Here is a 14,099-nt window from a genome sequence, read left to right as displayed (position 1 = left end):
TGGGCATCTACCAAGAGTCTGGCCTTGCTGGTGATACAGAGATGAGGGGAGGACTCCACAGCCACACCCTGCAGTCTGTCCTGAAGGAGCTCTCACTTTGTTGTGTATAGCATTTTCATACCAGAAATAGCCCAACACCAAAAGAAGAGGAATAGGAAGTAGCATAAAACTATTAAAGAAAAAAGTAATGAGTAAAGATGGTGGGAAAGGCTTCACAAATGAAGGCATGAGAAAGACCAGAAAAGCAAGGTGAATCAATGCTTCACAAGGTGCTAAAGTGAGGGACATTTCCAGTAGAAAGAATTCCCCACTGGGTCCAAATGCTGAATTGTTTATAAATTCTCTTTGCACTGGCTGCCTACCATGAGAGGGGTGTGGGTATGCTGAAAAGGAACTCTCCCTAGTACCTCTAAGAGGGAGGCTAGAATGTAAGTGGGATGGGAACAGGACAGGGGCCATTTTTTCTTGTGTCTCCTTCAAAAATACACAACTGCCCTATACCAGGTTCCCTTAAGAATACATTCCTCAGGCCTTACCTGCAGATACTGTGTTTTCAGAGATCGGTAATCCTTGGGGATCAAACCTAAGAAAGAGGAAAATAAGAAAGAAGTCAGCTGAGGTACCCTAAGATGTGCAGCCACACCCACAAACCAACACCATAATCAGGAAGATTCAGTAAATGATGGTTATCTTGCATAGGAGACAACTGTAAAATTATTGCTAAACTTAAACTTGCTTATTGAAACAAAAGCTTGGTTCTAAGCATTCTAAGGAAGAGCTCTAAACCACAAGGATGCTGAGAGAACACTGGGACTAATGTTAATGGTAGCTGTGGGTAAGAGGATATAGTGAGAGAAAGGAGATGGGACTTTTTCATGCATTTCTTTGCAGCTAAGGGGCAGTTCTCCTTGAACTGCTTTATAGCTACTGAGAAACAAAGCATAAAAATGGGTTCCAAAAATATGGTCTCAAATGCTTTTCTCCATAGAGATAAGAAGAAATGGACTTCCAACTACAATAATGGAGACTGGGAACAAGCAAATACCTTTCTGGGTACAAGGCAACCTTAGGAATATTGACCAACTGGAGCACTTCAATAGTAAAAACAAGTTGCCATGAAAAGTTGCAGAATCTGGGTTTCTGGAAATGTTCATGAAATTAGTTGGCTGTCACTTTTTCCTAGAATGTATTTTTATCATAGAAACCCTTGTTGAAGACAGAAGGTCAGACAGAATGATGAGAAAGGCCATTTGGCTCTGCACCTCTGCCATCCTAAGATCTGATGGGCATTGTTCTGTGGTGCTAGAGAAGGTCCTGGTTAGGGCTGGGACAACAAATTGCCCTATAACCTGGTGATAATTCAACCAAACAAAAACTGTGTTTCCTTTTCTTTCTTTTTTTTTTTGGCACTGGAGATTGAACCCAGGGGCACTTGGGCTACATCCCCAGCCCTTATTTATCTTTAATTTTGAGACAGGTTCTTCCTAAGTTGCCCAGGCTGGCCTTGAACTGGCAATCCTTCCACCTCAAACCTTCCAAGTAACTGGGATTATAGGTGTGCACCACCTAGCCTAGCTTGTCTTTGTCTTTCAAAAATATTTCTTCTCTTTCACAAGTATGTTTCTCAACTTTGCCTTCTTATCTTTGGTCTTTTGGGCTCACCATTCTCAGTGATGGACAAAAGGCACATGAGGCGAAGGCTTTCTATAGGTGACACCTACAAAGAAAAGAGTTGGTGAGAACTAAAGTTTCTTAATGCATAATAAGATTCCTTTGGCTTAAGCAACACCATCTCTAAACACCATTCCCAGCCTCCCCAGCCCTTTGCTACCCACCTGCCGGTCTATGTGTTCTTCAATGTAGTTGGTGCTCTCCCGAATGTTGAACCCCTCTAGCAGTGCTATAAGTAATAAGAGGAAAGCCCATTACTGGGGGTCAGCTCAGCTGTTGCCATCAGTGTTAACAGGCATCTGTCTCCTCATGTCTTTCTCCATCCTTGAGGTGGGTTAAGGGACCCCCCAGGACTTCTAGCAGGAATCAGCATTCCACACAGCATCAGCTGGAAAGAACCAGAAAGCATCTTTTACAGGGAGTAAGGCACAAGACATGGCATAAACAGGCTGTTGCAGTTATACCATGCTCAGTCTTGATTAGCTCCTGGAAATCCTGCTTGGTTTTCTTCTTCATGATGGATTCACAGGCCCCAATATCTGCAGAGGACAAAAAGGGAGCTGACATATTCCTGGTTCTAGATGGATGTCCCTTTATTGTCCAAAACAAAAAAAACCTCTGAAGGCAAAATTGAAATTACTTCTTCCCTTCGTAGACCAATGAGACCACTATTTGCCAGACAAACAGGGATCTCCTCCTGGGAAGCAAAGGACCCTCTGCAGCATTCCCATGGGGAAGGTCACTTCCCCTAGCGCCTCCAAGCTGGTACTTACGGAGGCTCAGCAGGCGGTGCTCTTGTTTTAGTCCCTTGAGTTCCTGGGACACAAAGTTCTTCATCTGCTTGATGTCCATGCCTCTCCGGCGCTGTGGAAACATCTCCTTAAGGTCAATACCCCTGATTTCAAACAGGAGAAATCACCACCCTCCCTCAGTTGCTACCCAGGAGAAGAAATGGGAGCTTGTCAGAAAAAGGAGAGCCAAGATGGTAGGAGCCTTGGGAGACACTGAGGAAACAAAACAGAGAAGCAGGGCTTAGAGTCTTACATCATACTGGGCCTGTAAGTTCCGGGCTTTTTGGCTCAAGAAGCCAAAGACATTGGAGAAGTGCTCATTACGAATCTCATTAAATACCTGTGAGAGGAACAAAATGAACAATTTACTATGTCAGAACTGTAACTTGTCTTTTCCTACTTTATCAAAAGAATGACAGTTCAGGAAGAGTGCTCAGAAGTACTGAGCTGGTATCAATAAGTGGACATCAGGTACCTACTCTATGTTCTGAGTATACTCTTAGCTAGTGAGGAAACCCTCTCTCCTATGACCTTGGCCACCCAACCCAGAACTGGGCCCTGAGCCTTGTGTAAGCAGTGGCCCTAAGTAATCCACTGCTAGTGCCCACACCCTTACCTTGTCCTCAGTATTGAGTAGCACCTTCAGGCTTTTGTCAGACGACGTAACTTCTGGGCCAAAGTCTACACTTCCTTTGAAAACAGAATGAAGGGTTATTAGGATCCCCACTGAGGCCTTCTCCTACCCTTTCCTGAAAGGCAGGTAAAGGTGCCCCAGCACACAGAATCAAGGTCTCTCCCACAAGCCCTGCCCTACTATGGGAGGCACCACAGGCTGATAACCACTTCCACTGTGACTATAGATGGCACTTACCACATTTGATGCGGAAGGTGTCGTCTACCAGGCCCTCGTAAACCACCTGGGAGCAAAGTGCCGTCACAAAGTCCATGTCTGAAACCAAGATCCTGACCATGTAGGCCCTCTGACCCAGCTTAATATTACCTCAAGTACCATAAGGTCCAAGTGGAATTCAACACGGGAATTCACAGTTCTAACTTTAGGATCCTAACTTTGTCACCAGAGTTTCGTATATTACTGTGTCTTCTAGGGGCCAAAGATGAAAGGAGTGCTGAGCATAATTTACCTCTGTCCAGGAGAAAGATATGACCAATCTCTGGTTTTCGGCCTTTGGTTTCACTATCCTCCTCCTCCTCCAGTTTCCTCCATAGTTCATATGACATCTGTCAGGAACCAAGACATTCTCAATTTTGTGTTTAAATCCCTACTATAGCCCCAAATCTAAAAAAGTCAACCTCTTCTATGTGGTTCTTCATCTTGCCCCCAAGAAGGGAACTAATAATGAACAATATGAACCTATTCTATTCCCAGTTGTTCCTATCCCTCCCTGCCCGACCCCATACCAATGAAGAACAAATGTTAACCTGCCCCTGAGATTAAAAACAAGATTCAGGGGGCTGGGGTTGTGGCTCAGTGGTAGAGCACTTGCCTGGCACATGTAAGGTACTGGGTTCGATCCTCAGCACCACATAAAAATAAACAAACAGAATAAAGGTATTTAAAAAAAAAAAGATTTAGGAATACAACACTCAGGCCCTGACTCTTGCCTTTGTGTTAGCCACATAAATTCTCCTCTCTGGGAAACTATACTGGAACATAAAAACAAGGTAAGAATATACCTCATATCTGTATACTTTTTGGATACAGAACAGAGAACAGGGGAAATAGGGACTATAGGGAAAACAGTACTATTAGGGCTCTTACCCTAGCACATCTGCCAACTCCATAGCAGTTTAGAAAAGATCCATAGAGAGTGCTGAGAAGATGCAATGCCTGAGCCACGGTGTTGGTCCAACGCTGATCTCCTTCCTGCAGGGTTCACACGGGCCACAAATCAACCTAACAGGCCCACCTATAGCCCTAGAAGCCCTGGAACAGGATGGCAAGGTCTGGGGAATGTTTGGAAGAGTTCATTTTGTTGACCCCAAAGGAAGTCCCATCCAGATCAACCTATAAACAGTCATCAATCACTAAATCACTATCACTTATGATAAATAATGAGTTGGACAAAGGTTAAATCAGCATTTCTAACCCATTGGACCCCATGTTTGTCCCAATTCCTTGATGCCAAGAATTAAGGGCCTGGCATTTACCAGGAAATAGTCCCTGAAAAATTCTGGCAGTTCCATGCTCAGCAGATCCACATCGAGAGGCAGCAAAGAGAAGGCCCATTCATCGCAGCTTACATCTATGAGGACAGAGGACATCAGCCTTCCTGCAGAAGGTACTCAGCTCCACATTAAAATGGTGATTGTCACAGTCATGCAACAAATATTTGAGTGCCTGCCACATACCAGGTACTGCATGTAGCACTAGAGAATCACAAAATAAGAAACAGTTCCTGCCCTTGAAGAGCCCACAGTTTGGTAATGAGAGGAGACATGTACACTGCAGTATAATATGGTATTATAAGTGATGGACTTTTATTAGAGGGCTGATCACAAGTGCTGAGAAAACACTGATTCACTTATTTACTACTCAGCAAGTATTTACTAAAATCCACATATATGTAGGACAATGCTAAGCACTGAACAGAGAGCAGTGAGCAAAATGGACACACTCCCAGTCTTCTAGAGCTTACAATATAGTTGAGGAGAAATGCAACAAACAAATTATGACAGAAGCTACTTAATTACACACTTGTGCTCCAAAGAAATAAAACAGCAAGCCTTGGGTTACAGGGACCTCAGTGGTACAGTGCACATGTTAGCATGCATGAAGCCCTGGGTTTAATTTCCAGCACAAAACAGCAAGCCTTGGCCACAAATATTACAGGGTTCTAAATACAACTAAGGGTAAAGAAAAGACTTTCCTACAAAACAAAAGTGACAATCAGACCCAGGCATGGAGGTGCATGCCAGTGATTGGAGAGGCGGAGGCAGGAGGATTTCAAGTTCAAGGCCAGCCTCAGCAACTTAGTGAGGTCCTAAGCAACTCAGCAAGATCCTATTTCAAAATTAAAAGAGCTAGGAATGTAGCTCAGTGGTAGAGTGCCCTGGGCTCAATCCTGAGTACAAAAAAAAAAAAAAAAAAAAAAGTGACAATCAAACTTAGAATTTAAAATTTTTTTTTTTTTTTTTTTACTGGGGATTGAACCCAGTGGTGCTTAACCAACTGAGCCCACAACCCAGGCCTTTTTGTTTTTTGAGGCAGGGTCTCGCTAAATTGATCAGGCTGACCTCAGACCTGCAATATTCAAGCTTAAAATTTGAGTAAGATTTGTGTACACACTACTCAGAAGGTTAAGGCAGGAAGATTGCAAGTTCAAGGCCAGACTAGGCAACTCAGTGAGACCTTGCCTCGGAAAAAAAAAAAAAAAGATGATTTGTATAGGTAAAAACTTGAAGGGTGGAGAAGATTGATTCTAGGCAGTCTCCATGGCTGGAGAGAAGACAGGAAAAAGGAGCAGCACACAATACAGCTCAAGGAGCAGAAAGAGGAGACTATGTTAAGGACTCTTGCTTTCTAATGAACAGCATTTTCACCAGGAAGAAATGTGGTCAGGTCTAGACTGCATAAAGAATGAAATAAACTACACAGAGGTGGGAGTCTTGAAAGATGAGAATAGGGCAATGGGTCATTTCCAACTCTAAGCACTGGCTAGTGTTCTAGTGCTCTTGTTTGGGGTCCTATTCCCACTCCCATCCTCAGGAGCCTCTCCTCCCACTAAACCAACAGGAATAAGACCAGTAGAAGAAGGAGCTGGGAGGGGGAATGACAATCTGATTTCTTCTCTATATGTTCTCTCTCCCTTTCCACTCACATTCATATCCTCTCACCTCCATAGATTCCTTCTTCCTCAAGCACCATCTCACATGCATAAAACTGAAAAAAAAAAAAAAGGACATTAATTAGTAACCATTTTCTTCTGTTCTTTCCATTTCTCTGAAGTTCCTCTATAATTGCTGCTATAGTTTTGGGAGGGACTGATTATGTCCCCAAGAGTTTGTACGTGGGTAGGTAGGTAGATTTATTTGTGTGTATTTGTGTGTGTGTGTGTGTGTGTGTGTGTGTGTGAGTGATACTGGGGATTGAACCCTGAGCCTTGTGTATGCTAGGCAAGCACTCTACTGCTGAACTATACTCCCAGTCCTCTGGATTGATATTTAATCCCCACTGTAAGGTATTAAGGGTGTGGAAACAATCCAACTATGGTGTTTAGAATTGGATCTTTGGGAGGCAGTGAGGATTAGATAAAATCATCAGAATGGAGCTCCCATGATTGATTTCTGGTGGCTTTATAACAGAGAGAGACACGCATAATCCCAGTGACTCTGGAAGCTGAGGCGGCAGGAAGATTACAAGTTCAAAGTCAGCCTCAGCAACTTAGCGAGACCATAAGCAATTTGGCAAGACTAAGTCTCAAAATAAAAAAAAAGGCTAGGATGTAGCTCAATGGTTGGCCTCCTGTCTCTTGCCATGTGATGTCCTATATTGTCTCAGGACTCTGTCAGGAAGAAGGCCATCAGATGAAGCCTATCAGTCTCAGATCTTAAGAACCCTAAGCTCAAATACATCTTTGCCTTATACGTTATGCAGTCTCAGGTATTTCATTACAGTAACAGAAAATAGACTAAGACAGTCACTGATAAGGTAAGAATTACTAAACCCAGTGGAAAAGACAAAAGAATTCAGACACTTTGCTAGAATGGCTATTGGAATCATCTAGTCAACGCTTCATTTCCTTCTTTTTCATCCACTTTATTTATGTATTAAGCCAATTGTTGTTTTTTTTTTGTTGTTTTTTTGTTTTTTTTTTTTTTTGCTGTTCTACCTCCCTGAGAGACTGGTAAAGCTTTACAAAGGAGAGGAATTTCAGTTGTATTTGAAGGGTGAGCTGTACAGAGCGAGCTGGGAATAATGGCATAAAATTGCTCTAAAAATCATGGAGGTGCTGGTGCTGGGCACACTGGTGCACATCTATAATTCCGGCTCAGGAGTCTGGCTTTCTCAGGAGGATCACAAATTCCAGGTCAGCCTTGCCAACTTAGTGAGAACCTGTCTCAAAATAAAAATTTAAAAAGGGCCAGGAGTGTAGCTCATTGATAGAGCACTTACCTCTAGTGCACAAGGTCTTGGATCAATCCCCAATACCACCAAAAAAAAGCTTAGGCAGGAGAAACAGCATCATTAATAGCAGGACAGTTAGCACTTCAAGGAAGAATGGGCAATAGTGTCAAATGTCAGAGAATTTAAGTAGGGTGATCATCAAAGAGACACCACTGCTGGGTACAGTGGCACACACCTGTAATCCCAGCAACTTGGAAGGCTGAGACAGGAGGATCACAACTTAGCAAAATCCTGTCTCAAAATAAAAATAATGAAAGGGATTGGGGGTGTAGCTCAGTGGTAAAGCTCCCCAGTACCAAAAAGAGACGGAGAGAGAAGAGACACGACTGTATTTGACCACTGAGATCTTAACCTAGAAGGAAAGATGAAGACGGAGGTGAGGAAGCAGAAGCTATGACAGCAGAACATTCTGTACAGAAGTCTAGCCATGTTGGCTTGGGAGAAGAGGGAGAGGGGGGCAGCTGTTCAGAAAGCATTACAGGGAAGACAGAAAAGAATCAAGCTGATGAAGCAAGATAATAGAAAAGGCAGGTATGGATGTGGCCAGCACTTAGCTGAAATAGCTCAGCTGATCTCAGAAAGAGCCAGCATCTCTTTCTCCTTTGAGACAATCGGGTAAGGATAAAAATTTGGAGATAATCAGGAAGAAAACAGAGGGCATTCACATCTGACTATGATGATGATGCTAATAATAGTTAATTGAGATTAAGCACCTAATGTGTACTAGGTGTTGTTCTTAGTGTTTTACGAGGATCTTCTTTTTTCAATCTCATAATTGCTCCATGAGGTAAAGATTCATGATATGTGCTCCTTGTTTCAGTTACACAAAAGAACCATATTCATCTCTCACTTATTTCTGCCAGTAAGCTCAAATCTACAGACTTGCTATTGAACTCCACTATTGAACTCCAGAGCCCAGTCTGAAATCTGCCAATTCTAGGCATTAATAAAGCAGACTCAGAAAGAGACAGAGATGCCTCATTTTCCAACAGCTATTGAGGAAGAAATATAAAACTAATTGAAAAGTTGGGTTTTTTTTGGTTTTTTTTTGTTTTTTTTTGGTACCAGGGATTGAACTCAGGGGCACTTGACCACTGAGTCAATCCCCAGCCCTTTTTTTGTATTTTATTCAGAGACAGGGTCTCCCTAAATTGCTTAAGGTCTCTCTAAGTAGTTGAGGCTGGTTTTGAACTTGCCATCCTCCTGCCTCAGCCTCCCAAGCCAGTGGGATTACATGTGCCACCACACCTGGCCTAAGTTTTGATAGGGTTTTAAACGGATAATATTCATAAAAATATCAATTTTGGTTTTCTGTATAATTTGGAGATTTTTTTTTAAATTGGTGATGATACTGGGAATTAAACCCAGGGATGCTCTATCACTGAGTTATACACCCAGTTCTTTTTATTTTATTTTTGAGACAGGATTTCAATAAGTGCCAAAGCTAGCCTCAAACTTGCAATCCTTCTACCTCAGTCTCTTGAGCTGCTGAGATTACAGGTATCTGCTACCATGCCTGCTTGGAGACTTATTCAAAACTATTACCAACTTGCTCTATTCCCTGTTAATACAAATACAAATAGAAGTATAATTTGGAGAAGAAATAAAATTAGAGGGAGTTTTGTTAGACCCCAAAATTCCTTTAATAACATTCAAAATTAACCTATGATTCTTACAGATTGTCTTATTCAATAATTTCTTGCCCTGGGCTGGGGAGATAGCTCAGTTGGTAGAGTGCTTGCCTCGCAAGCATAAAGCCCTGGGTTCGATCCCCAGCACTGCCAAAAAAAAAAAAAAAAAAAAAAAAAATTCTTGTCCTGATAATAGTGTTACATTATATATACTTGTATTCATAGGCAGGATAAGTATCTGTAAGACTGCTCTATCAATTTTCAAAGAAACTTCAAGGAACATCACTGGCCCTTTCTTCTTATTCCTCTCATGTGATGAGAAAATCATACAGAAGTATGATTCCACAGGGTTTTTAATTTATTTTCTGTAAGTCATCTCACTTAAATTAAAAGAAGTACTAGCCAAGTATGATAGTACACACTTGTAATTCCAGCAACTCAAAAGGCTGAGGCAGGAAGATTGCAAGTTTAAGGACAGTATCAGCAATTTAGCTAGGCCCTAAGCAACTTAGCAAGATCCTGTCTCAAAATAAAAAATAAAAAGGACTGGGGATGTGGCTCAGTGTTAAAGTGCCATTGAGTGAAATCCCCAGTATGGGGGTGGGGGGAAGTACCATTATCAATTCCATTTGACAGATGAAGAAACTGAAACAAAAAGGAGTTAAGTACCTTAACCAAGCTCATGCAGATAACAAACGCTAAAATAAAGATTCACACCCAGACAGCCTGGCTTCACAGTCTTCAGTCTACTGCTACTGCTACTGCTTCAATTTTCTCTAGAACTCTCGTAGAAAAACTGAGAAGAAATAAATCCCTGTCCTTTCAATTTGAGTTCCTACCTGCTCTAAGTGTGGCATACACTACTTGGAAGAGCTTTTTAGGCCTACAGTTGACATTGTAAAGGCCTGGAACTTCATTCCTGCCAAACACTGAGGTTGAAGATGCACCTACAAGGTACCTAGCTGTACAAGTGTTTCTTTCTTGTCATTGTTGCTGTTGTCATTTTATTTTGAGACAGAGTCTCAATACATTGCTCAGACTGACTTCACATTACTTGGCTCAACTGATCCTCTTGCCACAGCTTCCCAAATAGCTGGGACTACCAGCATGTATCACTGTACCTGGTTAATATGTACATTATAAAAATTTTTTTAAGAAAGAAAAGGTAAGCTGAGTGCAGTGGTACATGCCTGTAATACCAGCAACTTAGGAGATTGAGACAGAAGGATAGCAAGTTCATGGTCAGTCTCAGCAACTTAACAAGACCATGTCTCAAAATAAAAATTAAAAAAGGGCTAGGGACATAGGTCAGTGGCCAAGTGCCCCTGCATTCAGTCCCTAGTTTCAAAAAGGAAAAAGGTAAGCTGAGCATGGTGATGTACATCTGTAATATCATCTGCTCCGAAGGCCAAGGCAGGATGATCACCAGTTTAAGGCCAGCTTGGGAAACTGGGCAAGGTCCTGTCTCAAAATAAAAATATAAAGGGATGGATGTAGCTCAGTGCCTGCCTAGCAAGTAAGGCCCTGGGTTCAATCCCTAGCACTGCTTTAAAAAAAAAAAAAAAAAAAAGCGAAAGTAAAAGAAAAGACTTTCCCAAGGTATGGTGGTGTGGTTCTAGAAACCACGGCAGCCCAGTCACATACATTGGATGAACATATGGGCATGGGGGGACTGGGACACAGGGAGAAGGTCACAGCATATGGACCATAACAGAGAGAAGCCATAACATTATGAACCATTACTATACAGGACTCTGTGTTAGCAGAGATACATAGCAGGTTCTATTTCAAAAGTGTAAAGCTTTTCATTTAAAGAAATCTATGTATAGGCCACTTCTCACAACTCCACGATATTCTATTTGGGGGAGTCTGCTTAAGAATCATGGATACATTAATAAAAAGGTTGGATCATACATAATTTGATTTGAGGAAGACAGCAGCACTGGCCCCTTACTCACCTAGTCGTCACCTTACTTGATATAATATCCCACTCCTACCAGGATCCACACTCACCTTTTGAGGGCTGAAGATTACTTTGTATTTTCGAGTTCGGCCAGCCAATTTATCCGCATTGACAAGATCTACAAAGAAAAGGAATGCAGCCCAGAAAGCCAGGGGCCATACGTTAGACCAAAAACAAGGAAGGAGGTATCCTCTACAAGTGCCATGGTCAACTCATCACACGCGTCTCTTCCTATTAAAGGTCCTTACTGCCAAGGCCATTCCATCTTGCCCACCCTTCCTAGGTCTTAGTTACACACAGTACCATGGCACACTCACTGGCAATATAGCGCATGTTCTTGATACGAGGTCTGACCAAGAAGCACAATCTACAAGAGAAAAAGAAGAAGAAAAAAATGAAGAAAAATCTGCTGGTGACAGCAGCTTAGAAGAATCTGAATAAACCAGGCACAGAGGTACACACCAATAACCCCAGCCACTTGGGAAGCTGAGGCAGGAGAATCGCAAGTTTCAGGCCAACCTGGTCAATTTACCAGGATGTCTCAAAATACAAGATTTTTAAAAAGAGCTTGGGAAGTGGCTCAGTGGCTGAGTGCCCTGGGTTTGATTCCCAGAACTGCAAAAAAAAAAAGAAAAGAAAAAAAAATCAGGCAAAACAAATGGAGTGGTCAAAAAGGTAAGACCAAAAAAAAAAAAAAGGTGAAGGCAAAAGCAGAGAACTGGGGTATGTGTGGAAGCATGTGTCGACAGAGGCTTGAAAGGGACACATGAGAAAAAAAGGCTGGATAGACAGCATGTGAGTCCATACTAATGACAGCCTTGGAGTCAGTGATGTACAATCTGGACTATAAGGTAAATAATGGGAAGCTTTGAAGGTTCTTAGAATACAGTAAAAATTATTTTTGGGAGCAGAATCAATCTAGTTATAAATAGTATGGGCTGGGGTTGTAGCTCAGTGATACAGCGCTTGCCTGGCATGAATGAGGCACTGGGTTCAATTCTCAGCACCACATATAAATAAATAAAATAAAAGTCCATTGACAACTAAAAAATATATTGAAAAAATAGCAATATGGATTAGAGAGAGAAAAGGAAAAGGCTCGAAGAAGCTAAGGAAAGGAAGACTTGTTAAGAGGCTAAACAATAAACTAAGCATGAAATTATAAAAGTACAAGGATGTGAACCACATCATAGACACCATGGTACCAGAACTAGGCCAAGTACAGGTCAAAGGCAATATCCTCAGTCCTTTTTTATTTTAAGCAGGGTCTCATTAAGTTGCTGAAGACTGGTCTCTAGCTTATGATTCTCCTACCTCAGCCTCCAGAGTCACTGGGATTGCACGCATGCGCCACTGTGTATGGTGGGACCTCCTAATTTGGAGGTGAGACACACTTGCATATACTCACTGTTCATTGGAGCTGAGGGCTGGTTTGTTCTCCACCTTGTACAGTTTGTCTACTTCATGTTGCTACAGGAAGAATCCAACAAGACAAGGAATGTAAGAGTGCTTGAAAAGCACAAAACATGATACAAAGACAGGGGACTTCTTAAGGGCTTCCTATTTATGTTAATTCTCAGAATTAAACCACTCCCCTGACAACTGTTCCCCTGAACCTTCCTCAAACTGTCAATGGAAAAAACAAAACAGAACATACAGAAACAACACAACCAACATCATCAATTCCTGTGTCAGCCCAATTCAGCTACCCTGTCTTCACCCTGTAAAGGTAGTCACTCTTCAGGAATTTGTATTGTTCATCAAAAGAAAAACTACTTAAAGAGGAAACAGGGGAAAGAGCCTCCCTGGGAAAGGGACAGTACCTTCAGGATGGACACATTGGCAATTCGATCCAAAGGGCTCATAAGATCTGCCTCAATGAACAAGTCCTTTTTTCCAGGAAGCTGAAGGAAACACAGTATGTCAGGTCACTCATAGGTCACACAAGCCCCCTCAGTTGGAAATTCATCCAGTTACCCATTTAATAGAAACACAGATGGTCGCTGAGTTGGAAGGGCATTATTTAGCTCAGCATCTCATTTGTTATCTGTATTCAGGTAATATTTTTCTGTATAGTCAACTATTCTGAAAAGATATTCCACCTTCTTTCTCAGGTCCACTCCTTATCTCTAAACCTTCCTGCTGTCAGTTGGTCTTGGTCTGCATCATCACCTTGTCCACTCTGTCTCCTAACAATTCCTGGTCTCCTGCTGAACAAAGTCAAATACAACAAAACCCCAGCTTGCTTCCTGAAATCCCCTCAACTAACTGCTAAATACCTTTTCAAGCAGAATTTCTCTTCTAATTACAAAAAAAAAACATATGTTCAACACAGAACTTAGAAAATCAGGACAATGTTTGCCTTGTCATCTTCTCACTCACTCACCCACAATTTCTGTTATCTGATTCCTGTACCATTACTCCTGATGATGAGACTCTCATCTGTTTAGAGGAAGACAAGTCTCAGTCAATGACAGGGAGGAGAAAGTCACTGGAAGTTTCCTCTCAACTAGGTCTTGACAAATGATTAGGAAGTTGTCTTAAGAGGGCAATCCAGTCAGGCACACACCTGTAATCCCAGCAACTGAAAGGCCAAGACAGAAGAACTGCAAGTTCAAGGCCTGCCTCAGCAACTTAGTGAAGCCCTAACCAACTTAGTGAAACTCTGTCTCAAAATAAAAAAATTAAAAAGGGCTGGGAATATGGCTCAGTAGTAAAATACCCCTGGGCTCAATCCCCAGTAGCAAAAAAAACAAAACAAAACAAAAAGGTAATTCAGCAAAGGCCAGGAATGAATAAACTGAATGTTAAGGGCAAAACAATCAATTCGGTTGGGCTGATAAGGTATGGAAAGCATAAGTTCTCAATCAGGGACAATTCTGCCCCCCAAATGGATA

At 42.0% G+C, this 14,099-nt stretch overlaps 1 protein-coding gene across 7 annotated transcripts in view; it reads right to left on the bottom strand.

The window, feature by feature from the left end:
* The window catches only part of LOC306652708 (vacuolar protein sorting-associated protein 33B), a 29,962-nt gene that overhangs the window by 2,638 nt on the left and 13,225 nt on the right, over positions 1-14,099 (bottom strand). For 3 of the 7 annotated variants that reach the window (XM_079125453.1, XM_079125456.1, XM_079125455.1), the window contains 16 exons: positions 13,026-13,106; positions 12,611-12,672; positions 11,520-11,569; positions 11,253-11,320; positions 6,318-6,363; positions 4,632-4,726; positions 4,243-4,347; positions 3,605-3,701; positions 3,334-3,411; positions 3,079-3,152; positions 2,716-2,802; positions 2,445-2,535; positions 2,136-2,210; positions 1,836-1,900; positions 1,663-1,717; positions 537-583 (listed from right to left, as the gene is read on the bottom strand). In XM_079125453.1, the coding sequence (XP_078981579.1) occupies positions 537-583; positions 1,663-1,717; positions 1,836-1,900; positions 2,136-2,210; positions 2,445-2,535; positions 2,716-2,802; positions 3,079-3,152; positions 3,334-3,411; positions 3,605-3,701; positions 4,243-4,347; positions 4,632-4,726; positions 6,318-6,363; positions 11,253-11,320; positions 11,520-11,569; positions 12,611-12,672; positions 13,026-13,106 (1,176 nt within the window). Of the gene's footprint in view, positions 1-536; positions 584-1,662; positions 1,718-1,835; positions 1,901-2,135; positions 2,211-2,444; positions 2,536-2,715; positions 2,803-3,078; positions 3,153-3,333; positions 3,412-3,604; positions 3,702-4,242; positions 4,348-4,631; positions 4,727-6,317; positions 6,364-11,252; positions 11,321-11,519; positions 11,570-12,610; positions 12,673-13,025; positions 13,107-13,304; positions 13,551-13,584; positions 13,645-14,099 lie in introns of those variants that run through there. The other 4 variants (XM_079125457.1, XM_079125458.1, XM_079125459.1 and 1 more) reach the window with 3 other exon arrangements.

The sequence above is a fragment of the Sciurus vulgaris genome, assembly GCF_902686455.1.
Source record: "Sciurus vulgaris genome assembly, chromosome: 2".
In the NCBI taxonomy this organism is placed as follows: Eukaryota; Metazoa; Chordata; class Mammalia; order Rodentia; family Sciuridae; genus Sciurus; species Sciurus vulgaris.
The sequence above is the reverse complement of the archived record's forward strand: the minus strand, read 5'-3'. Positions and strand labels throughout refer to the sequence as shown.